The 24,389-nt window shown below is 38.2% G+C and overlaps 1 protein-coding gene across 5 annotated transcripts in view; it reads left to right on the top strand.

Moving 5' to 3' along the window:
• The window catches only part of NR2C2 (nuclear receptor subfamily 2 group C member 2), a 30,386-nt gene extending 6,423 nt beyond the window's left edge, over positions 1-23,963 (top strand). For 3 of the 5 annotated variants that reach the window (XM_057417494.1, XM_057417497.1, XM_057417495.1), the window contains 14 exons: positions 716-826; positions 4,257-4,457; positions 5,655-5,757; positions 5,924-6,022; positions 6,813-6,992; positions 9,556-9,703; positions 11,253-11,346; positions 11,766-11,899; positions 13,504-13,681; positions 15,000-15,121; positions 15,627-15,766; positions 19,426-19,563; positions 21,088-21,193; positions 23,377-23,963. In XM_057417494.1, coding sequence (XP_057273477.1) covers positions 716-826; positions 4,257-4,457; positions 5,655-5,757; positions 5,924-6,022; positions 6,813-6,992; positions 9,556-9,703; positions 11,253-11,346; positions 11,766-11,899; positions 13,504-13,681; positions 15,000-15,121; positions 15,627-15,766; positions 19,426-19,563; positions 21,088-21,193; positions 23,377-23,551 — 1,929 coding nt within the window. In that variant the 3' untranslated portion in view covers positions 23,552-23,963. The remainder of the gene's footprint in view (positions 1-715; positions 827-4,256; positions 4,458-5,654; positions 5,758-5,923; positions 6,023-6,812; positions 6,993-9,555; positions 9,704-11,252; positions 11,347-11,765; positions 11,900-13,503; positions 13,682-14,999; positions 15,122-15,626; positions 15,767-19,425; positions 19,564-21,087; positions 21,194-23,376) is intronic. The other 2 variants (XM_057417496.1, XM_057417498.1) reach the window with 2 other exon arrangements.
• The last annotated feature ends 426 nt before the right edge of the window (positions 23,964-24,389 follow it).

The following is a 24,389-nucleotide window of genomic DNA, read 5'->3' as shown; positions in this document are numbered from 1 at the left end:
TGAGGAGCTTTCTTTTCAAAATGAAGTCACTGTTTTCTCCAAGTGAGCTGTACAGACACCACACTTTCAGAAGATTTCATAGATTAAATGAGGTTGGAGACATTAAAACTAAAAGCCAGTTTGATCAGATAGGAGTTCTGTGCATTTTTCCAGCAGGTTCTGTGATTCTCTTATAACATATATGTTCCTGGGGTTGAGAACATTCTTTATTTAGGGGCATAGAGAAAGATTTTCAAAAATGGGCTACTTGAAAATTTAAAAAGTTTTTCATAAAATGCTGAAAAAATCATTAAAAGGTGAAATATTTAGCATTATACCTTATTGTATATATGGTGCTTTTTGATTTTACAGAAGCAAAAAATTAGGCAAATGTGTAATCAAAAGTTGATAAAAGAATTTCTGCATTTCAGTGAGCTGAAGGATCACATAGCAATTATCCAGTGATTTATTCTGGGGGAATGGGGACTGGTGGTGGTTGTTTTTGTGGTTCCATTAATCTGATGGATCAGAATTAATCCATCAGATTAATTGCCAAAAAAAACCCGGATCTATTGATAATTCATTAAAAACAAATCTAAGTTGGTTTAATGACTGTAACCTTTCTGATAAATTTAGATTCCATGCTATAGGGCCATCTGATCTTTATTAAATATGTGTATTTTTTAAAGCATTCAGTACTGTAACAGCAAATTACAATTCTGTGCATTTTTTACAGGTGCAGACTGTTCAGACTTCACTATCTGAATCTCCAGTGATGACCAGTCCTTCCCAGCGTATCCAGATAATTTCCACAGACTCCTCTGTAGCTTCACCACAACGCATTCAGGTAAAACCCCATTGATTACTTAACTATTACATCTTCTGGTTTTTAATCCTCTTCCCGCTTAGGTTTATACGAAAGCATGTTAAAGTCTATGGAAGACTTCTTTAAATTTTGTGAGAGCAGATCATTTTTAATGCAGACTAGGATTGTTTTTCTCCCTCAGCATATATTTGGTGATGACTAGTTGGCTGTATTAATTGTATTGATGATGTGGTCAGTGAGGAGTATTTCCAGAGGTTAAACTTAGCCTATGTATACAAATATCCTGATCTTCAGCCATAGTGAATGGCTAGATGTTGTCAATGCAGCACCTAAGATCATCTCCAGGGGCATTCCTCTCTCCCTCTCTCTGCCATATTTAGGAGCTTATTTAGGGTAAAGTTAGACTTTTGAGAATGCTGCACAGTAGGTCCTTGTTACTCATAGATAATAGAAGAATACCATTAATGTATCAGAATGTATGCAGTGACAAATGATGTAAGAACTGTCAAGCATTAATGTTACCAAAGTGTTGCAGTATTGCAATACTTAGCTTTTGCCTTCCTTTACCTTGTTCTATGCCAGTACAATAGTCCCATGTACTTCTGACAGAAGTGGTGGTGGAGAAGAAGGTCTTTTACTCAGGGCATTTGGATCACTCCTGGCAATGCAGCCCACATCACAGCATGGATTTTTCTTGGGATGTGTCTTGATCAGAGTGGGTGGGTTTTTTAAATGATTTAGACATTGTCATTATACTTAGTAGACATGATACATTTTTTTCTGTAATGTTATTTTCAAAGATTCAGCTTGCAGCATGCATAATGACATACATCATTAGTTTTTCTTATGAACCTAAATATACTGATATCTAAATATATCTAAACCTAAATATCATTCAATTCTTATTCAGCCAGTTTTTTTCTCTTAATTATTTATCTTCATCAGTATTTATGTCTGATCCATGTAAAATTGCAAGAAGTCTTTATGATCTTTCTTTACAGACAGCACCCGGAGAGATGTTCTTCAGTTACCAACAATGTTTATCTATGTGTTTTATCTAAGATGTTATTCCTTAAATTTATCACCAAAAGGTGGAATCAGTCAGCCTTATTGTTTCAAATGCTGATTCTTAAGATTCTGTTATGATGGAAGGTTTCTAATTTTGATACAGTTGTCAGATAGAGTAACCATATCAGTATATAACAATATTTCATTGCAAGGTAAATGTTCTCACAACATGTATAACTGAAACGTAATGAATATTCAGCATTTGTAAGATAGGCATTCACACAGCAACTTTTGTTGAATTCTGCAAAATAATCTGCCTCCTTACATCACTGATAGTTCTGAAAAGTGCATACAACTCCATGATGAAGGAGAATACTAGGATGAACCAGAAACTTGTCGGTGAGAAACTGAACATGGCCCAGCTTCAGTATGTGCTTGCAGCCCAGAAACCAACCATATCCTGGGCTGCATCAAAAGCAGTGTGAGCAGCAGGTTGAAGGAGGTGATCCTGCCCCTCTACTCTGCTCTCATGAGACCCCCACTTGCAGCACTGTGTGCATCTCTGGTGTCCTCAGCATAAAAAGAAAGGATATGGAGCTGTTGGAACAAGTCCAGAGGAGGCCATGAAGATGATAAGGGGACTCAAGCATCTTCCATACGAAGATGGGCTTAGAAAGTTGGGGCTCTTCAGCCTGGAGAAAAGAAGATCTCAGAGCAGCTTCCAGTGTCTGAAGGGGGCCTATAAGGATGCTGGAGAAGGACTCTTCATCAGGGACTGTAGTGATAGGACAAAGGGTGATGGGTTCGAACTGAAACAGAGGAAGTTCAGGTTAGATATAAGGAAGGAGTTCTTTACTGTGAGAGTGGTGAGACACTGGCACATGTTGTCCAAAGAAGTGGTTAATGCCCCATCCCAGGTAGTGTTCAAGGCCAGGTTGAACAGATCCTTGGGTAACATGGCCTAGTGTGAGGTGTCCCTGTGCATGGCAGGGGGTTTGGAACTAGATGATCTTCAGTTCCTTTCCAGCCCTAACCGTTCTATGATTCTATGAAAAAAGAGTATTCCTGCTTCCTCAAAACAAATACAGGCAGTATTATAGTGTTCTCATTCATAGTCCAAGATTAGATTTCACTGTGGATTGTCCCTTTAGTTCAAATCTATATGAAAATAAGGCTCAAGAACTCTTGACAGGGAGAAGAAATCTCTGGGGAGCTTAACAATTTAAGTTTTAAAACACTGAGACCAAGGGGTAATGGTTGTACTTAAACCTTTAAGCTTCTTTGGAGCTTTATGTTTGTAGACTCTGTATACTTACACACTGAATCATTTGTGCATATGAGTCCTAAAATGGCTTATTCTATTCTGTAAATATAAGAATCTAAAGAGTAAGTTCTGTCTAGTCCAGAATTCAGTAGTAGGCTAGCCTCATTCCAGCTTTGAGTACTATTTCCTTTGTGCATGTTTATTTGGGTTTGTAGTCACAAAATGAGATGAATCTTTCTCAAAGAGTTTTTCTAATCTAGAAAAATCATCAGCTCTGTAATTCAGCTCCTGCTTAGGGTAGTTCTAATGCCTTGTTGAGGCATTCTAGCTTCATAAAACTATTAGCATCATCTTCCTATTTATATATTAGCATATGTCTTACTTTCTCTAATTCTGCAACTTTGTCAAGGGGGGCAGAGAAGTACGGGGGTGCTGATCTCTGGTGACCAGCAGTAGGACAGAAGGGAATGGAATGAAGCTGTGTTGGGAAATTTGGGTTAGACATTAGAAAAAGGTTCTTCACAGAGAGGGTGGCTGGTCCCTGGAACAGGCTCCCCACAAAGTGGGCACAGCACTAAGCCTGTTGGAGTTCACGAGTGTCTGGACGATATTCTCACTCACATGATTTACTGTTGGGTAGTCATGTGAGGAGCAGGGAGTTGGACTTAATGATCCTTATTGGGTTGCTTACAACTCAAGATATTGTATGATTCTCTGCAGTGTCTGTGCTGCTGTCTCACTAGGCAGTGTACCCTGCATATACACCTGCCATTCATCAGCTGCAGTCCTTCACATTGCATTTTGTGTATTCTGTCTGGGATCCACTATATCTAACTCCATTTGAACAGTTAAATGTGATTACAAGGTCTCCCCATATCTCTCCATTATTAACAATGGCAGACTCATGCTTTTCACAACTCTGTGTAGTATTTTCCCTCTATGCAGTAGGTGCATAGATACGCCTACATACGTGTATACATACATACATACATGTGTATTTGTTTTGATTTTACTGTTTTGTACTTACGTAGGTAGCTGCAATAATTTTGCACCAGTGTAATAAATGTAGAAGTAGCAAAATAATAAATAACAAGGACAACTATCATTCTAAGACAGAATGAAAGGTTTTAAAACATAAGGTTTACTGTGGCTGATAAATTTCTTCAATATTTTTTACAGATTGTGACAGATCAGCAAACAGGTCAAAAAATCCAAATAGTGACAGCAGTGGACTCAGCTGTGTCTCCAAAGCAACAGTTTATTTTAGCCAGTCCAGATGGAACTGGTGCAGGAAAGGTGATATTGGCAACACCTGAGACATCTAATGCCAAACAGCTTATCTTTACCACCACAGACAACATCGTGCCAGGCAGAATTCAGGTAAATGTAGTAATTGAGATAGACCACAGATTTTTGTTTTTCAGTTACTGGTTTTTAGGTTATTTAAGTCTAATTGCCTTAAGACAAATTGCAATAGTTCCGTAAAGATCTACTGACATGGATTAGACCATTCTAATCGTAGGCCTCATTATTCTCTGTCTTCACATTCCTCATGCATTTCATTGCACTCATCACCCCTTGTGGGGTGTTCTCCACAATTCCGAAGAGATAAGCAAGTACTTAAAGATGGTGCTTGTGAGGAATGCCCTGGATTTCAGATGGTCTGTTCAAGAGTCACAGATACACAGAGATACAACTGACCTGAGCAAACTAATTATGTTCACAGCGTACCAATGTATCAAGAGACTGCCATAAAAGTTCTTTGGAGCAGAAGCTGTCCTCTTCTATAGTTGTTTGTGGGTCTCGAGCATAATAGACCAATGGGAGCTTTGCAAAACAAATTATATAAACAATAATATCTCTCTAGTGAAATTTGAGATTTCTTCCTAGTAGTTTTTAAAAAGAAATAAAAAGCACCTTATCCCTATTGCTACTCTTGCAATGGAGAATATTTTACAAGAAGTATCATTCTTACATAAGTATAGGAAAAATTGTATCAACAGTCTTTGAAAATGGTTTTCACTGTGTCAAATGGGTTACCTGATGTTGCAGAGGGGTGGTTTATTTGTGGATTTTAGGCATTTGGGGTATTTTAATTTTTCTGTGTTGTGTTCTGAACAGATGCTTTGGAATGCAAGGCCTTTGGAAGCTAAACTGTTTTTATAATGGATCTCAGCTTCAGGCTATCCCCTCTGAACCATAAACCCCTAATAACTAGATAAGAGATGGGAACCACATCTGAAGTACAGCCATCTTTGGCTAAAATATAGCAGCTGTTTGAGAATTAAAAGAATGGAAGAATATTGTTGGCTGCACAAGTGAGGAAACTTGTACTGAACAAAGCTAGGAGATTTATTTGGAATTTGCTTTGCTCTGACCATTCCAACAGTCTCACTATTGACAGTAAAAACTCTCATTAACTTGCAACTTATACTACTTTATTTCGTTCCACATGTCATTCTCAAATCCAGCCACCTCTTCTCAGTTGATATACTGTTCTGTAGGCAAAGCTCCTTACTTTCATGTCTGAAGAAAATATTGGCTAATTGCCTCTTTTTGTTTGGAATTTTGTTTTAGATAGTGACAGACTCTGCTTCAGTGGAACGTTTGCTGGGAAAAGCTGATGTTCAGCGGCCCCAGGTAGTAGAATATTGTGTGGTTTGTGGCGATAAAGCATCAGGTAAGGTTGTATAGGACGTAGTATTCAAGAAACTTGGTTGAAAGGATGACTGGGATGAACGGAGGAGGTTTCATGTATTTTAACTGATTCTAGCTATGCTGATGGCAAAAGCAATTGAATCTAAAATGGAAAAAGCAAACAGTATACTTTGTATCTGTACACACAGAATATTTAAACTCTGCTTGGAAGAATATTAATTTGTACTTCAACTGGACTATGATAAATTGGCATGTTCTGAAAGACAGTGATGATTTAATAGATCTTGGTAACTGGGACTACTGGAAGCATTTAGTCAGGTAGAACAACCATAGGTATGAACAACCATGCAATAAGCATGGCACCTAGAAAAGCCTACCTGCTCCAGGAAGCACTTCTTAGTGCTCCCCAACAAACTTAAGACTTCCTGGTAGATTTTGGTCTTCTGCTATCAGAGAAAAAGGCAAGTAGAGATCAAGGGAGTCCTCAGTGTTTCAGATCCATCTACATGGATCTGACAAGGAGCCTGTGAGGTAAAATTTCTGCATTAGCCAAGGAAGCAGACTCTGCTTTCATGCTATGGAGAAGACACCTTTTTGTCTCTGTCTCACTTCTATTTCTGTAAGTGTTTATGTAATTAAAACAATGCCAGAATTTATATGTGTAGGAATTTTCAATAAAGATTGCATTTGAAATTTTATTGTAAAATTGCTGATATTCTAAAATTACTTAGACTCTTAGCCTGTAGGTTCTTTTAATGTATTGTATGATCTGTAACAGCAGATAGAATTGCATCTGTATTTGTCCAGAATGAGAACTACTACTTTACAGGCCTCTCATTCAGAAATAGGCTTAGCCTTCCTCTCATCTCTCCACTTCCCACTAAAAAGCCCTGACAACAGATAAACAAGAAACATCCTATAAGACTTTAACAGTGCTTTCATGGTCCAAAATGATGGTAAGAATATAAAATAAATTTAAAGGGTGAATTTTACAATGTTTTACTTGCTTAAGGTAAATATTTCTGTGCTAAAATATAAGTAATTTCCACCTGATAACAATATATATGGTTTTCCTAGGTCGTCACTATGGTGCTGTCAGTTGTGAGGGATGCAAAGGTTTCTTTAAAAGGAGTGTGAGGAAGAATTTGACCTACAGTTGTCGTAGCAACCAGGACTGTATCATCAATAAACACCATCGGAATCGCTGCCAATTTTGTAGGCTTAGAAAATGTCTAGAGATGGGCATGAAAATGGAATGTGAGTGTTAAGTACCCAATGTGACACTGTGCCTACCAAATAATAAATATGTGCATTACTACTTTTTAGTGTGTTTTCTCCATTTCAGTGTATGTTGCTTGAAGGAAACAGAACTTTTGGCAGCCAGAGCATCAACTATACCTTTCTTTTATTACTATTTTATGTCTGAGGTGCAGTAGTGATTTGGTTTGAACCATGTCTCATACTACTGCAGTCTTCAAGGAGCCCAGTTAGAGCCTTGCTTAGAGCGCATGTTGCAAACACAGTGTATGCTTATAATACAAAATATTTTGACATGGGTGGACATAAATGTGAGTCTAATGTTCTGTGTTCAGAATCTGCTTTCCTTCTAGTTTATCTTTGCTGCTTTTTCAACCAGTGATAGAAAGTAGTTGACATCATTTTTCTTTAAAAATTTTGATGCGAGTTGTTTGTGAGCATTGTATGATGAGGCATTGTAGAAAGTGCCATATTTAAACGAATATGCTTTCCTGTTTGTATGCAGTGCTTTGTCCAGTTGAAGTGCTAGCATCCAAACATCTCTTTAAATGTATTTTGTTTCCAGTTTATAGCACTTCAGTCCAACACTTCATGAAGCCTTTTATCTGGTTGTTTTGTGATAACTTTTTGGAGAATTTAAGGTGAAGCAACAAATACTTTTCTACTCTAATTTAGGCAGGGTAAATTCCAGCCACTGAGTTCAAGGGAGGCAGAACATTAAGCTGTAAATAGGGAGATCATTGTTGTATTTGCACTGTGGAACTCCAGACCTACAGTGATGGTTGTGCTTTGCACACAGTGTGCTGAGTGTAGGGGGTACATTTGTACAAGAAGGGGCTGGAGCACCTCCCGTATGAAGATAGGCTGAGAAAGTTGGGGCTCTTCAGCCTGGAGAAGAGAAGCTGTGTGGAGACTTCATAGCAGCCTTCCAGTATCTGAAGGCGCCCTATAAGTATGCTGGGGAGGGACTCTTCATTAGGGACTGTAGTGACAGGACAAGGGGTAACGGGTTCAAACTGAAACAGGGGAAGTTCGGGTTAGATATGAGGAGGAAGTTCCTTACTGCAAGGGTGGTGAGGCACTGGAATGGGTTGCCCAGGGAAGTTGTAAATGCTCCATCCCTGGTGGTGTTCAAGGCCAGGTTGGACAGAGCCCTGGATGACGTGGTTTAGTGTGAGGTGTCCCTGCCCATTTCAGAGGGGCTGGAACTAGATGGTCTTAAGGTCCTTTCTAACCCTACCTATTCTATGATTCTAAGAGAAACTGCTGCATTTTCTGAAGCTAAACCTTTGTTATCCCAGTATGATTAGAATATATGCTCACTGACTTCACTGGGGTTTGGGTCAGATTTCTGATTAATATTTATGTATCTACCAAGCCAACAAAATGAATATACCTCTGTTTAAGCCCCTAGATTTTGATGACAGTAACAGGATTAACAAAAATAAAATCTGGAACTAAATAATGCTTGCTGGCTATGAGGTCAGAGAGAGACATATCCATGTATTTTACTGTTACATTCAAAAGGGCTGTGGGGGAGGGTTGAATTCTTTTGTTTGCTTGTTACTAATATTAATCTTCTAGAACAATAACTGCTGTATGATAAATTGGTACAACGAATAGTGCAGAAATACTGTCTCCATTTATATTATGCCTTACATTGGCAAAGTGTTGTGAGAATTAATATTATTAGAACACATTTAAAAATTCTTTATATTATCTTCATAGTGTTTTATTCATGTTATTATCCTCATTTTTTCAATGAAAAATTGATGCAGTTGAATGTTATGCCAAGCTATAGAGGAGTTTGTAAAGTGCAGCTACTTAGATTCCAGATAACTTTCTGTAAACTGTTTAATAACAATACCTTAATATTATAAAGATGCATTTTTCACTTCCTTTGACATTACAAAGTTACAGTTTCTTACTATTTTCATGACAAGATTTGCTGCACTTGCTTGGCGTAATGGAGACTGAGCTTATTTCTTTCCAGTTGTCAAGTAGAAATATTTTAAATTCTGCAGAGGCTGGTTTTGGAACAGTTTTCCCTGGAATGAGTGGGTGGGAGTGGTTTTCCTGTCATGGAGAGGCTCATCTCCAATGGAATTAACTTGCATCACTCATGTAGCTTGCCTGTCTTGACTTTTCTGGGGGAGGTTAATTCTGGGTTTACATTGTTCTAAGTCATCCAGAGTATGACTGCATCTATCTAACATTTAGGTACAGGTTTACCTGTAAAAATAAATAAACAATTTGAAAACACACTTTTTGGAATGTTCTATCTCATTCAATGCCAATGAAATAGCAAGCTTTGACTCCAGTTCAGCAAAACTTAAAGCAGATGATTGACCTGGGACTTCCTTAGTTAAAAATGTACATAATCATAGGTATAGTAAAATTGGAGCCTGTGTTTCTTTGATCTTTGTATTTCCAGTTTGGCACTGAGCTGATACACAATCATAACTGTGCAAGCTGAAATTCTACCATGAGAGTTTTACTTTCGTGTTGCATTTTGCAGTTGAATTATTTCCTTTCAAATCAGCATGTTTCTGTCTTTATGTAGCTGTTCAAAGTGAAAGAAAGCCTTTTGATGTGCAGCGTGAAAAACCAACCAACTGTGCGGCTTCCACTGAGAAAATCTATATCAGGAAAGATCTTCGAAGCCCACTAATAGCAACTCCAACATTTGTGGCAGATAAAGATGGGACGCGGTGAGTACCTCAGCGTCATGGATCTAGTTTAAGGTTTGTGTGCATATGACCTTGCAGGCACACCTGTACTCCTCCCTGCCCTGCTCTAAGGATTGAACAGAAAAGAGCTCCATTTCACAAATATCTATTCCCATTACCAACACCAACCTAGACTGTTCTGCTTCTCATGAAGGTTTTCATGTCTGAGTACAGGGGTGGTTTTCAGTTTAGAGCTGGCTGTTGTCCAGCCAGGTCAAAGCACAGGTATGGCAGATAAGTGAGATTCAAGCAAAAAGCATGTAGGTTTAGTGTGTGATGCATTCAGGTTCTCACTGCTCTGAAATCAGTTCTACAAATGGCAAACTCTGTCTTCCTTCTCCTAAAGATCTAAAAAACAGACTGCAGTGACTGACTCTTGAGATTCAGGTCCCAAGAGACCAATTTCAGTAACAGCAGCTTCATTTTACTGTATAGAAGATACTGCAAGACAGTTCCTCTGCTCTCAGTTGTCTCCATAGGCACTGGTTGTGGAAATACATATCATAATAAATAGAAGCAAGATTTGTCTTTTTCTGACTAGAATAAAAAAGAATTCGAGGTTAAATACCATGGTTTAGAAACTAGTTTATGAGTGGATAATAGCCACCTGAAGACACCAGATCTCAGTATTCAGTTTATATATATATATATATATGTTTAGTTTGGTTTATATATATATATATCTTTTGTTGAACAAATGACACTGCCATTCGTTAGGAAGATTGGGCTGCAAATTTCCTGTAGAACTGTTTTTCAGTGTTCTTGTTTGCAAGTCAGATTGTTCAAAAGTACTGCTCACAGACACATTTGCTTCTTTGAGATTTCCTTGTGCTACAGATCCCTTACAGTCCTATAAACAATATTAGAGACATTGAGTGTGACTCTTATTATTTGTGTAAGATTCAGATTCACATAACACATGATGATTTGCTGCCTGTGGTAGTTCACAATGTTAGTTGTTAGTGTCACACCCCTTAAACTATAAACTCCCTGCAGCCTGAACCTGTCATGCCTGCATTTGTATTGGGTTATGCAGACTTGGAGTATTATATGAGTAACAAATAAACTTATCCTTGCTGACTTCAGAGACTTTCCTCTCCATCCCGAAGTTAGACGGAGCAGCAGGAAGGGATGTTTGGTCAAAAAGTAACAGAAGTAAAGGCAGCAGAAGTTTTATGCAGACCTTGATTACATGACTGTTTATGACTGTATCTTCGAATATAAAGTACATTTTCTTGACATAAGTTTTTATGTCAGCGTAACTTATTTCTTAACAAGCAAATGAGAGGATATCTATTTGGGAAGTTGTCATTGCTTTTGCAGAGGAAAGGGAAACATTCTAGTCTTTGTCTTTCAAGCTTCTTTTTGGAAACTGTTTCAGAAAGGCTTAAGTCTGGATGAATAAACTCTTGAGTTTCATTAAATTGTTAAAAAAGATGGTAATCCCTTTTATTCTGACATAGGTTGTTACATATTCTTGTTGTTAATGTAAAATGCTATTGACTGTCAGATGCCTTATGCTTTTGAACAGGTCAGCAGGTCTTCTTGATCCAGGAATGCTTGTGAATATTCAGCAGCCTTTGATCAGGGATGATGGTACGGTCCTCCTAGCTGCTGACTCCAAGGTATTATTCTTTCAGTTAAGTTCCAAACATATATATGAATTTGTTCAGATTATGGATTGCTATAGCTATGTACATAGAGACAAATAATTCTTGCTCCAGGGAAGATAAAAGTTGGGATAAGTATGAAGATGTGTACAAAAGGAGGTAATCAGCTGATTAACAGGAACAAGTTTTCTTTTCATGGGCATATTTCTGCAGGTCAGCCACATATAGTTCCCCACATGGTATGTCAGCTGAGGCTAGGACTGATGATTACAAAAGGGTTTAAAGATCATTGTGAGCAATTGTTCTTCCTTTAGGTGTTCAGGGGGAAAGAAAAGGTACATAAAGGAAAAAGAACAGAAAGATTAAAAATGGGCAAAATTTATGTGTGATACCTTATATAACTTTGATGTACTAATATGGTTTTTCCTTTTTAGGGTGAAACAAGCCAGGGTGCTTTAGGAACATTAGCAAATGTTGTAACGTCTCTTGCTAATCTCAGTGAGTCACTAAATAATGGAGACACTTCTGAAGTTCAACAAGAAGAGCAATCTGCAAGTGAGATTACACGGTATGCATTTATATTTGCATCTTATTTAGCAATTTCTATTTTGTATGGTGTATACTTACATTCATTGAAGTAAATGAGCACCATGACACCAACCACAGTAGAGATTGCCCCCTACTTTGAAACACAAAACTAATTCTTTAGAAACCCAGGTTTGGCTGTTGTCCTCCTTTGGAAAACTGTCCCCTGCGTTATCAAGGTCACGTTCTGGAGCTAAAGCAGATCTCGTACTCAGAAAAATAATAAATGATTAGTTTGTGACCTTGAGAGATTCTGGGAATAGCAACACTTCAGTACTGTTTTATTTGATAGGCTTGTGATATGGAAGCTTCTCTTGCAGAATGCCCTTAGCCCTCCTCTTTAGGGGTCTGAATTACTGCAGATTTCATTTTGAGATTGTGCTGCCATAATACCTGCTGGTAATGTGGGGAAAATGTTGAACTAAGATGAGTAAACATTTTTTTTATTTTCTTTTATTTTTAATGTTTAGAAAGAGTTTGAAGTCTTCTTTATTGATGAGTTAAACAGGAACGTGGAATCTTAATATTTTCAGCAGAGATTGAGATTTTTACAGTTGGGGTTTTTTTTTGAGAGAGTTTGAAGGACAATATAGATCTGCAGTATAGTGAAAGAAGAAAAATACTTGGCCTCAAAACTGTCCATTGTTTCTCAAGCAGAAGGTTTTTTTAAGAGGACCTTAACTTCAGGCTCTTGAGTCTTTTATTTAAACTCTTCAAGTAAGTGAACAGGTATTCACAAATCCCTGACACTGCAGCTTGGAGTTACAGCCACTTGGAACTTTTCCTTTAAAACAGAAAAAAAAAAATTCCAAAAACCCCTCCCCATAACATCTTGATCAAAATATTGGCAAAACAGCACTACACCATAATACTGTCCACTGGTCTGAAGCTGGAGCACAAAATTCTTCTTTAAATCTAAGCTCTTGTTACCGTAAGAAGGGAATGTACACTGCTTTATTTTGGCAGTGGCCAGCTACAATTTGAGTATAAAGCTGTCCAGGGGACTAGTCTCCCTTCTGTTACTGTCAAGGTTTCTAAGGCTCTGTCTGTACTGTGAGATCACGAGCATCTGGCCACACCTCATCTTAAGGGAAAGGAAATTCAGGCATGTTGCATAGAAGAGAACCACTCTATTCTCCACTCTTCCAAGAAATTGGACATCAAGGACAGGGACTGCAGGGTGTTCTGAGTGCATCTGGTCTATAATCATCATTTAATCAGTTAAACATTCCAAGGTGAGGAGGGGATAGTGAATTGCAAGTGCAAGAGACTGCTTTACTAGTATAAATATTAGCATAAAACATTCAGAGCAGGATTTACAGTAGTAAAAAGTACCCCCCCTTACAGGAGACATTTCTTACCAGCTATATATGGGCAGATAGATCTATTCCTTTTGTTAATGTCCAAACAGTACAGCAGGGCCAGACTGTAATGAAAAGTCTGGCCCTATCTTAGCACAGACAGTTCCTGTATAGGTTACCTCTTGGTGAGAATGCTTTATAGCACTTATTTTGACCACTGCTCTCAGTTATTTTGGGGTACAAGGAAGCACTCTTTCATTGTTTATTACTTTTTTTTTTCTTTCAGGGCATTTGATACTTTGGCTAAAGCACTTAATACCACAGACGGTACAGCAGCTCATAACTTGGCAGATGGGATGGATCCTACAGGAGGAGGGAATATTCATGTAATCAGTAGAGATCAGTCAACACCAATTATTGAAGTGGAAGGACCCCTACTTACCGATACACATGTCACGTTTAAGGTACGTGCTTTAAATGTCTTACTAAACAAACTAACACTTAAGACATAACCCAAAATTAAGTCACTGTTTCCTTATTTCTTATATTTAATTTTGGCAATATAATCTAAGGTAACATCTGGTGTCTTCTAATACAATTTTCACTCTCGCATGCTGTATCTAAAGAGGATGGGTGTTGTTTCATAAGACCTTTTCATAGACAAGAGGATGCTTTAAAAGTCATTTCACTTTCCAGTGCTGTTGATAATAATTTTCTGTATCATCCCTGATGTCTTGCTTAATTCATTTGTAATTCTAAGTGTAAAACTTTCATCTAAAAGGCTCCTCATATAAACAGAGGTTACAGTGCCTTCTTAGATCTAGCTCTGGTTAGACCACTGAACAAGGTCTTGCATTTTAGTGTTGCTTCAGCTTCAATTGAATACAAATACACACATATTATAGAATCATAGAATCGTTAGGGTTAGAAAGGACCTTAAAATCATCTGGTTCCAACCCCCCTGCCATGGGCAGGGACACCTCCCAGTAAACTGTCTCACCCAAGGCTCTGTCCAGCCTGGCCTTGAACGCCGCCAGGGATGGAGCATTCACAACTTCCCTGGGCAACCCATTTCGGTGCCTCACCACCCTTACAGTAAAGAACTTCTTCCTTATATCCAATCTAAACTTCACCTGTTTAAGTTTTAACCCGTTACCCCTTGTCCTGTCACTAGAGTCCCTAATGAAGAGTCCCTCCCCAGCATCCCTATAGCCCCCTTACTAAACAATGTGTGAGAAACAATAAGGGTGCTCATCTTGTAGTAAAGTTGCACTGTTTCAAGAGATACAAAGATCGTTACTGAAATACATGATACTTAATGTAGGCAAACTTTTGTCATAATCTCCTTATTGCCGTTAATGGTGTTTTGTGATTGTAGATTCCTATTACATGACTTTCCCATTTGAGATACTTAGATTTTAGATTTTATTTTGCTTCTTTTTAAAAAGTTGTAAAGGATACTTTACAGCACTGTGAAAAGGGCCAACGCTTCACAGAGCAATGAGATGTATAGATTTATTATTAAAATAATATAAAACCATTTTAAAAGTAAACATTTGAGCACTCTCCCACATAACTTCTTGTCTTCTATTCCCATTTTGCATTTCTTGCCAGCAGTAGTGAGTTAGTTATACAGTTTTCCCATGACAGTTTCTTGTCGCACAGTTGTTTATCTGACAGACTGTGAGAGTAGTCTGAATGTCTTCTCTCATTACTTCTCGATAATCAAAATGGGTTTATGTCTGAACTGTATATATTGTGCTGTACTTTCATTTTTTGCAGCTGACAATGCCCAGTCCGATGCCGGAGTACCTTAATGTACACTACATCTGTGAGTCAGCATCACGACTACTTTTCCTCTCTATGCACTGGGCTAGGTCCATACCTGCATTTCAAGCTCTTGGGTAAATGTACATACTCCATTGAGTGATTTGCTTCCTAATGAATTTTAAACACTGATCAGAACACTTTTCAGCTATTTTGATTTTTTAAATTATTATAATGTTTAATTTCAATGAATTTTTTAAAATGTGCAAAGACTGCAATATTCTCCTCTTTGAATACTAAAATCGAAGATGCCAGAGGAGAAGATAACGACAATATCTGATGTTACTGAAATTACAGCAGCTAAAGCCAAATCAAAAGCAAGCATTTAATTTGTAGAAATATATCTTGGTAAAGAACTGGTGAGCCCCATTTTACAGATAACCTGAAATGGTCTTCTGTACTTAGCCTATCTCTGCTTTTTGCATTTTGAAATACTTGCGATATGCTAATATATGCCTTTCAGTAAAGTGGTTTGCAATACATTAATCCCTATTATTGTTATTATTAACATAATTACACATGGGGTAGCACTAACCTGATATGAAAACTACCTACAGTTGTCTGATATTCTGTTTTTTGTAGGCAGGACTGTAATACAAGCCTTGTGCGTGCCTGCTGGAATGAGCTATTTACCTTAGGCCTGGCACAGTGTGCACAGGTGATGAGTCTGTCTACTATCCTGGCAGCTATTGTCAACCATCTCCAGAACAGCATACAAGAAGGTATGTTTTCAGTGTGTGATTCTTACATGTGTTCAGTGCTGTCAACACTAGAGGGACATTTGTATAACGTGTCTCATGATGTGTTTCCTAATTGGTGGCAGAATTGTTCCCCAAGATCCAGAGGAAGGAGAAGCCTTCTCTTGCATAGTTAATTGCCTTTCCTCTGTTGATCTACAGCTTCCGTTGAGCTGTTCCATCACCTTTCCAGGGACGGAGGTGAGGCTGACTCTTCTCCTTCCTGGGTTTCCTGAGGCTTCCTGGGTTTTCCTTCTTGCCTTTTTTGAAGACTGAAGTGGCATATGCTTTCCTCCAGTCCCCAGGCACCTATCATGTTCTCCATAACCATTCAAAGGTGATGGATAGTGGCTTAGCAATAACGTCTCCCAGCTTCCCCAGCAGTCATGGGTGCCTTCCATCAGGGCCCATGGATGTGTGGGTCTCAGGTTTGCCTAAATGATCTCCAGTCCTCTTCGACCAGGGGAAAGTCTTCCTTTCTACAGACTTTCTGTCTTGCTTCCAGGGTGTGGGATTCCTGAGGGCTGGCCTGGGCAGTAAAGACTGCAGCAAAGGCAGCATTCAGTAACTCCTCCTTCTCTGTATCCTTCATCACCATGGCACTCACCTCATTCAGCAGCATTCCCACATTTTCCCTAGTCTTCCTTTTGCTACTGAGGTACTTGAAGAAGCCCTTGTTGTCCTTGACATCCCTTTCCAGATTTAATTCCAGATGGATGTTAGTCTTCCTTGTCACATCTGTGAATACTGTGACAACATTCCCATATTCCTCCCAAGTGGCCTGTCCCTTTTTCCACATTCTATAGATTTCCTTCTGAAGGATTTCTGCCAGAAGTTTCTTGCTCATTCATGCAAGTCTCCTGCCCCCTTTGCTTGATTTGTAACCCACAGGATGCCCCAATCTTGAGCTTTGAGGAAGTGATGCTTAAATATTAACTAGCTCTCTTGAACTCCCTTACCTTCTAGAGCCCTAACCCACAGTATTCCTCCAAGTTGGTCCTTGAAGAGTCCACTGTTAGCTTCCCTGAAGTCCAGGGTTGTAATCCTACTTATTGCCCTGCCTCCTCCACACAGGATCCTGAACTTCACCATCTCATGGTCACTGCAGCCAAGGCTGCCCCCAACCTTCACATCCCCAACCAGTCCTTCTTTCTTTGTTAGTACAAGGTCCAGCAGTACACCTCTCCTGGTTGGCTTCTCCATCATCTGTGTTAAAACATTATCATCAGTGGTTTGCAGGAACCTCGTGGACTGTGTGTACTTAGCTGTGTTGTCATTCCAGCAGATACCAGGGAGGTATCCCCCATGAGATGAGGTATGCCCCCAGTCCCCCATGAGAACCAGAGCCTGTGATTGTGAGGCTCCTTCCACCTGCCTGCACAAGACCTCATCAACTTCCTAATTAGGTGGCCTGTAGTAGACGTGCCACCCATTTTAGCCTGCTGCTTAATTCTGACCCCTAAGCGCTCAACTTGTTCTTCATCCACCCTGAGGCAGAGCTCAGTAACTCCAGTTGCTTTATTACATAAAGAGCAACTCCACCACCTCACCTTGCTGGCCTGTCTTTCCTAAGTACTATGTAGCCATCTAAGACAGCATTCCAGTCATGCGAGCTATCCCACCATGTCTCTGCAGTTACCATGAGATCATGGCCCTGCGCTCGTACACAGCTCTCTAATTCTTCCTGTTTATTCCCCGTTCTGCGTGCATTGGTGTACAGGCAATTCAGAGAGGTTACTGAGCATGCAGGTTTCCCAGGAGGGGTGCAAGAGGATCCACTGTGGTCATACACACCCTTGAGGTGGTTGGCCTGCTGGTTCTCATCTTGGGAGGCAGCTAAGGAACATCTGTCGCTGCTGTGGTGGACCTGTCTTGTTCCCCAGTTGGATGCGATGGTGTGAGCAACAAGAATATTCTTGCAGGTATAATAGTTTTGGATACTGCTGTAATGCAGTAATGACTAATTTATTCTGAAGTACCCTCTGAAGCATTAAACAGCATATTTTCTTGACACTCTTTAACACTTATGTGATTTTAATTTTTAATTCAGTGTTGGCCTGTTGATAATGATGACTGTATCTGGAATGCATGACAACCTCTTATAGTTGCTTTTTTTCGTTCTTTTCTCTTTAAGGATGCTCCCAAGCACTATGATTGATTACATGAAAATAACATTCCATTTTTAATAGGAGGAAAAAAAACAGCACTAGCAGCTTTAAACTCTGCAAACACAGCATATTACATGAAAGCTAGATAAATTTAAATGTGAGTTAAAAATAGTTACAGAATACTATTGGGTACCAATTTGTTTGATGATTTTGGTGGTGCCATTATTGTGCACACAGCAAAAATTGGAAGATAAGCTTTTACTGAGGAGAGTAAAACTTCATTGTAGAACTATAAAATGTGCAAAAGTAGATAATCAAAAAATACCCTTCAGTCCCAGTAAAGGACATTTGGTTTAATCTACTTTATTGGCTTCATTATGATAAATTAGAAAATTGATTCTTAAATTGATAATGTGCTTTCATAATAAATATGGGGACGGGGGGTGTTTGGGAGCTGTGTGTGTTTGGTGTTTTGTTTTAATTTAAGAGAGCCTGGACAGCCCTCAAAGTACAACAAACTGATGCTCCTCTCCTGCACCGAGAGAGAGGCAATAGTTTAAAAGACCAATAGGGAAACATGCACATTGTTATGTTCTGCACAGAATTAGGCTTTTAATAATCTCAGAGTTGTCTGTTCCACCTACACCCCAAGCGGAGGGTTTTGGAGGAGAAGGTGATGGGGCTATTCCAGCCTTAAGCTGGCTTCACTTTGGTTCCCATGTCTCAAGAATGAAAAAATGACATTTGTTCTTCAAGCCATACTTGCAGTCATACCATGCTCCTGAGCCCTGCCGCAAGGAGAGGAGGATCTGTTTTATCATGAGTTCTTGATGATTTATTTTTATCTATTTTTTTTTGTTTGATTTGTTATCTATTTTGAAAAATTATTATATTGTGTATTATAACTCTAACATTCAAAACAAAGTGAGGAAATTTCAGAACTTTATCTAGGAAGTATATTAGTGATGAAGCTATTTGGAAACTCTGGAATTCAAGTGGACATTTCCAGAGTATTCCTGCACTATTATTTCTCAATACAGAAATAAAAACATTACATCACATGTATCTTGATCTGTCTTGAGTAATTAAACACTTGTATCACAGTTGATGAATTTTAGGCATGTAGGTTATGCTTTTATTCTTCATGTTTGAATTTCAAATTAGGAATGCATGATAGCATTTGTTTTGTGCTTCTGTTTCCCAGAATCACTCCAGCCATTTGTAGAATCATTCACCATAATTTGAGTCTCTGCTCAGAACAGTTCATCACTGGAATTAGACTCATGTTGCAGATTATGCAAAACTGGCAAAATCGTGTGAAAGAGTTAACATCCTGTTTGCCAGCCCTGTGCCTGACTCAGCTTTGTAAATCTTTAATTCCATGATCATTCAGGTCATCCTTACATGTTGAGTGGTTTTAAGATAGCAAATGACAGGAAATGCTGTAAAATGTCACTTGTTTTATAAAAGGATATTGGTTAATACATTAGATGTACTTGAGCTCACATGACATAGAAAGCAATATCTTTTTTGCAGATAAACTTTCTGGAGACAGAATAAAGCAAGTCATGGAACACATCTGGAAACTCCAGGAGTTCTGTAACAGCATGGCCAAGCTTGATATTGATGGATATGAATATGCATACCTTAAAGCTATAGTCCTCTTTAGCCCTGGTAAGATATTTAGTAACATAAACAATCATATGCTAATGTTTTAGCAGTTTTTCTAATGAGGTTAATGTCTTGCTATGAGTCTGATCTGTCAAACTGCAAGTAAAATGGTTGTTCCATAATGATTTATCACAAACAGTATGTGTTTTAAAAATAACTTTGGAGCAACACATCCATGTTATTTTCAGTTCCAATATATCGGGTGTTTCCTGTACACCCACTTTACAAGACTAGACTCTCAACTACCTTCAGCTGAGAGTCTATGAGTAGTAAGCTATCTGGGATGTGTACTAGCAATATTAGTGAAGTAAATAGCAGGAAGGATTAGAGGAAGTACATTCTTACAGTGACAAAAAGAAACTGGCTTCAATTTCAACATTTTTTAATACACTTCTAAGAGGGATGGCTGAAATAGGAGGAGAAATACAACTGTATTTTATATGGAACTTCCACAACATCTCCAAAACTAAATGTAAACAGGTTGTCCTCCATTTGTTACCCCCAGAAATTACAGCAGAATACTAAAGCATGATCAATAGTGTATATAAGATAAGAGGATTTACTTAAAGACGCCACTTGGGATTTTCTGGAATGATAAGGTGGGGACATTAAAGAAATGGGAAGTGACAGTATATTTATCAAAGGTGGCAAAATTTTCCTAGGACACACAAAGGTTAATTTAGAACTGAGTAAAAGGTAAATTCTTGCTCAGAAATGTGAATTATTTACTTTAATTCAAAGGTGTGTACCACTTTGAATTTAGCAAAATACAAAGGAGAAGAGCGTCTTGTAATCAGGGGTTGGAGGTTTTTCGGGTTGGTGGGGTTTCTTTAGTTGGTATTATTTTTCTCTTTGCAGTAAAGCTTACAGCTTGCTTTAACAAGAAGGTATTGCTGTCCTGAAATTTGCTTTTGAAACTTTTTTGCAGATTGTACCATTAGGGTTGGGTTTATTAGGGTTTTTATTCAAGCTGGAGGAGCAAGAAGCTCTCCAAACTCAAGCTAGCTCTGTCCCGTTCAAGGGAAGAGCAGTTTGAACACAACACTGAAGATACTTGGGCATAGTCAGGTATGTGGTATTTTCTGGGATCTTTTGATCATGTGACTGTCTTTGAGGAGCTGAGCCAGCTGGAATTAAAACATGAGACAGACTCAGGAAGGTTAACAAATTGATCTGTCAAGAAAACAACCCGAGATACTGCTCAATCAGCCTAGGCAAAGTCAGAGGCAATGTATTTAGAACAGCAGCATAAGCAAGGAGCGTCACAGCCTGGTACATACCTACAGGCTTAATCTCTTTCCACTTTCTTGTGTATACACACAACTATAGAGAGAAAAATGAGCAAGCTGATTCTGAAGCCAGGAAACGAATGCTCAACTCAGTGGTTTCCTTTATAGTGCTAACACGTTAAACATCACAATACAAGGGAAATACTTAAATGAAATTAAATGCAAAAATCTTATAACGACATATATTTCATAATGTATAGGGAAACAATCGACATACAGAAATGTTTTGTTTCTTTAGATCACCCTGGTCTGACCAGTTCAACCCAAATAGAAAAATTCCAGGAGAAGGCACAGATGGAATTACAGGACTATGTACAAAAATCCTATCCAGAAGATACTTATAGGTATTTATTGTCTATAGTACCCAAAGTAATGTTGTGGGCCGTAGCTGGCAAAAGTACAAAATAACATCACTGATGTAAAAATTGTCTTTCTGACATCTGTTCTTCTTTGACTGCTGATGAGAAAGAGCTAGAACCTTGTTCACAAAAGCATGCAGGTTTGTGTACAACTAACTAGAAGCAAGAACAGCTGCCTTGCTTCTTCCAGGGAAGTGAAACTTGACTACTTTCCTTTGCTGGTTTTTGTTGTTCTTTTTCTTATTTTTGAGAGAGAGAGTCTCATTGCCATGTTTAGAAAAGTAAACAGAAGTCTGAAGAATAACTGCCTTAACCACCTCAAACTTCTTCAGTTGAAGCTGCCTCCTTTCTCATGTTAGTTGTCAAAGAGGCGTTGAGAGAATTAAAGGTTATTATTGCCCTTTGGCAAGTTACTTATGCAGAAAAGTATTAGAACTGTCAGTTTTTAAACCTTGGAAAAACAAAGGTTACATGTGGGGAACAATAACCAACTCTTAAGCTTCTGTTTATAAGACATTCCCGCATCCTACTTATTTTCTCCTTTGATTTTTTTGGAATTTCCAGTGACTTCTATTTGAAAATACCTTGGTTTTTTTCACGTCTCAACTGTTCCCATTTCTTACTTGCTAGAAATAATTCTCCTATTTCTAATAGTTTCCATCAAAACTATTTTAAATTTCATCAACGTAATGCTTCTCTGCACTACAAAGGAAATTCTAACTAATTTCTGTCTAGCAATATATCCTGGAACATACTCTCTTTTACTGTGAAAAGTATCCTCAAATAAAGAAGGACAATCCCATACATTTAAGAAAGGTCTGAGGTGAGTGTAACCTTAAAAAAACAGACAAAAAAAGCTCTCATCTCAGAGACTGGTCTCTGCACTCATTTTACAGAGTTAACATCCTCTAAGCAACAGAAAGGGCATCAAGATTCCCAGTTAGGTGTAGTAAAGATGGGATTCTCTACTTCAGAAATATCCTCAAATCCCACATTCTTAGTCTGTGTACAATTATTTATTCTGGTTTGATGTGTGAGAGCTAGATACCTGCCATAAAAAGAAATACAGAATTTGTTCCATATACTTACTTCTCTTAATAGTGGCTCAAGGAAGAGAATCAGAGTTTTCCAATACAGGGCATTTTCCAATGTCCTATATTTTAATTGATACTGTTTGTAGCCCTATACTGACCTATAAATAAGTTTATAGTACAAATGTGATTATTTCTGAGCAACTGAATGCTGGCACAAATTGAGATAGAAGTACAAGTATTAATTTTCACAAAACCAGCAGCATAGCTTGAATCTTGTTGCAATTTTGCAATCAAGTTAATATATGGCATATTAGCAGAATGGACCATATATTTCCTCCACAGGTATTCGAGCATTTTCCAGAGTCCTGTGTTCAGTGCTGCCTAAGGTTTGCTATTACATGGCTGTGATTCAGGAAATGTATTTATTTTGGCATTTGTGTTAAAAGTCTGCCATATAAGCACAGCAGGTACACTTTCATTACTGTCCTAAATTGCAAATGCATTGATAGTCCAGCAAATCGATAGAATCACTTCATTATGCTCAATCTCTGTTAACATCCTGGTACATAAAAACCCACAGCATTTAGCAATATGTATGAGTAACAACACATCCCTCCAAATTCCTTTTCGCATCAGAAGCAGATTCTCTTGTCTTCTTTTATGCATATCCAGTCCCATTCTTGCTATCTGCTTTGGCATTAATTTGCTGAGTAACTGAGGACTCCTCTGCTTATGGTTTAATTCTAATTAGATTTACTTTTTAAATTCTGTGCAAATGTTCTCGCACAGTCAGTATGAATATTACTCGTCTCAGCATTGTCCTGAACTATGAAGTGCTTCGAGAGCTGGGAGTTTCAAAAGCAGACCAGGACTGTGTCTGTACATACACATTGTATCTATAAAGGCCATTAAAATCCTTTTCTTTGGAAAACCACAGAGAAAATGGTGGCTTTTCATTTCACTCACAGGATAGAAAAGCAACCATTCTTTTTAAGATAGCTCAGTTAGCTTTTATTGCCTCTTTACTCCCATTCGTGAGTTATGGTAATCATAAAAGCAGATACAGCTCTTCAGCCACAAAGTGTTTTAAACTAGTATTACATGTATTTATAATCCACTGAACTTCTTTTTCAGGCTAGCCCGGATTCTAGTTCGCCTTCCAGCACTTCGGCTGATGAACTCTAGCATCACCGAGGAACTGTTTTTTACTGGTCTCATTGGAAATGTTCCCATTGACAGCATAATACCCTACATTCTTAAAATGGAAACCGCAGAATATAATGGTCAAATAACTGGCACGTCTGCGTAGTGGGAACAACGCAATGAGATGGATCAAAGTAGTTTTCACAAAAACATAGAATTATGAAGCTAAAAGAATAGCATTTTGGTATGTACAACTGTTTTCAACTTGTTACCAGTTTCCTGTCAGGTTTCTCCTTGTCTGTTTGCTGACATTGACAACATTTAAGCAGCTATTAAAAGACCTGCTATAGGACCTTTTCTGCCACAAGGAATATTTTTGATGCCTTTCATTTAAAAGGCTATAGATTACTGAACATACTTTTCACATGCTTTGTATTTAGAAATTAGTGGTGGTTAAAGAGAGTTTTATAATATCAGAGATTAATAGTAAAATTACTTTAAAAGTAAAAAGAACAGTATGTATATATTTAAAAGTATCCTTGGAATTAATATCTAATAAATGCCAGGGAATAATACTAGCACTTTGTAATCACTTCTTGTCAAAGTGACATCATCAACATCCTGCTTATGAGTATGGAAAATGAAAAACCTGCTTATGTCTTTAGTCAGAATGCCAGTGATTTCAATGAAAATGTAGAATGCTACAGGAGACAATCATTTATTCTACAAAAAAAAATCACTTGCTGTTATGTTCTGCAGGAGATAGTAATGTGGATTCTGAACTCAGATATCCACATTATATGCAACCATTAGCACAGCTGTAATGCACTCTATGGTGCAGTCATAGTGACTATTATGTGCTACAGGAATTTCCCAAACTAAGAGGAAAAAAATGTGTTTCTTGCCACAGTAATGATGAAATATTCAAGTTCTTTAAAGTTTCTGTTCAGACCAACACAGTTATGTCAAATGGTATTCTGCAGGGAGAATCAGTCATTAACTGG

The sequence above is a fragment of the Pezoporus wallicus genome, unplaced genomic scaffold (genome assembly GCF_028554395.1).
Source record: "Pezoporus wallicus isolate ANWC-B61680 ecotype Strahan unplaced genomic scaffold, APGP_CSIRO_Pwel_v1 contig_8542, whole genome shotgun sequence".
In the NCBI taxonomy this organism is placed as follows: domain Eukaryota; kingdom Metazoa; phylum Chordata; class Aves; order Psittaciformes; family Psittacidae; genus Pezoporus; species Pezoporus wallicus.
This window is presented reverse-complemented; position numbering and strand designations above follow the sequence as displayed.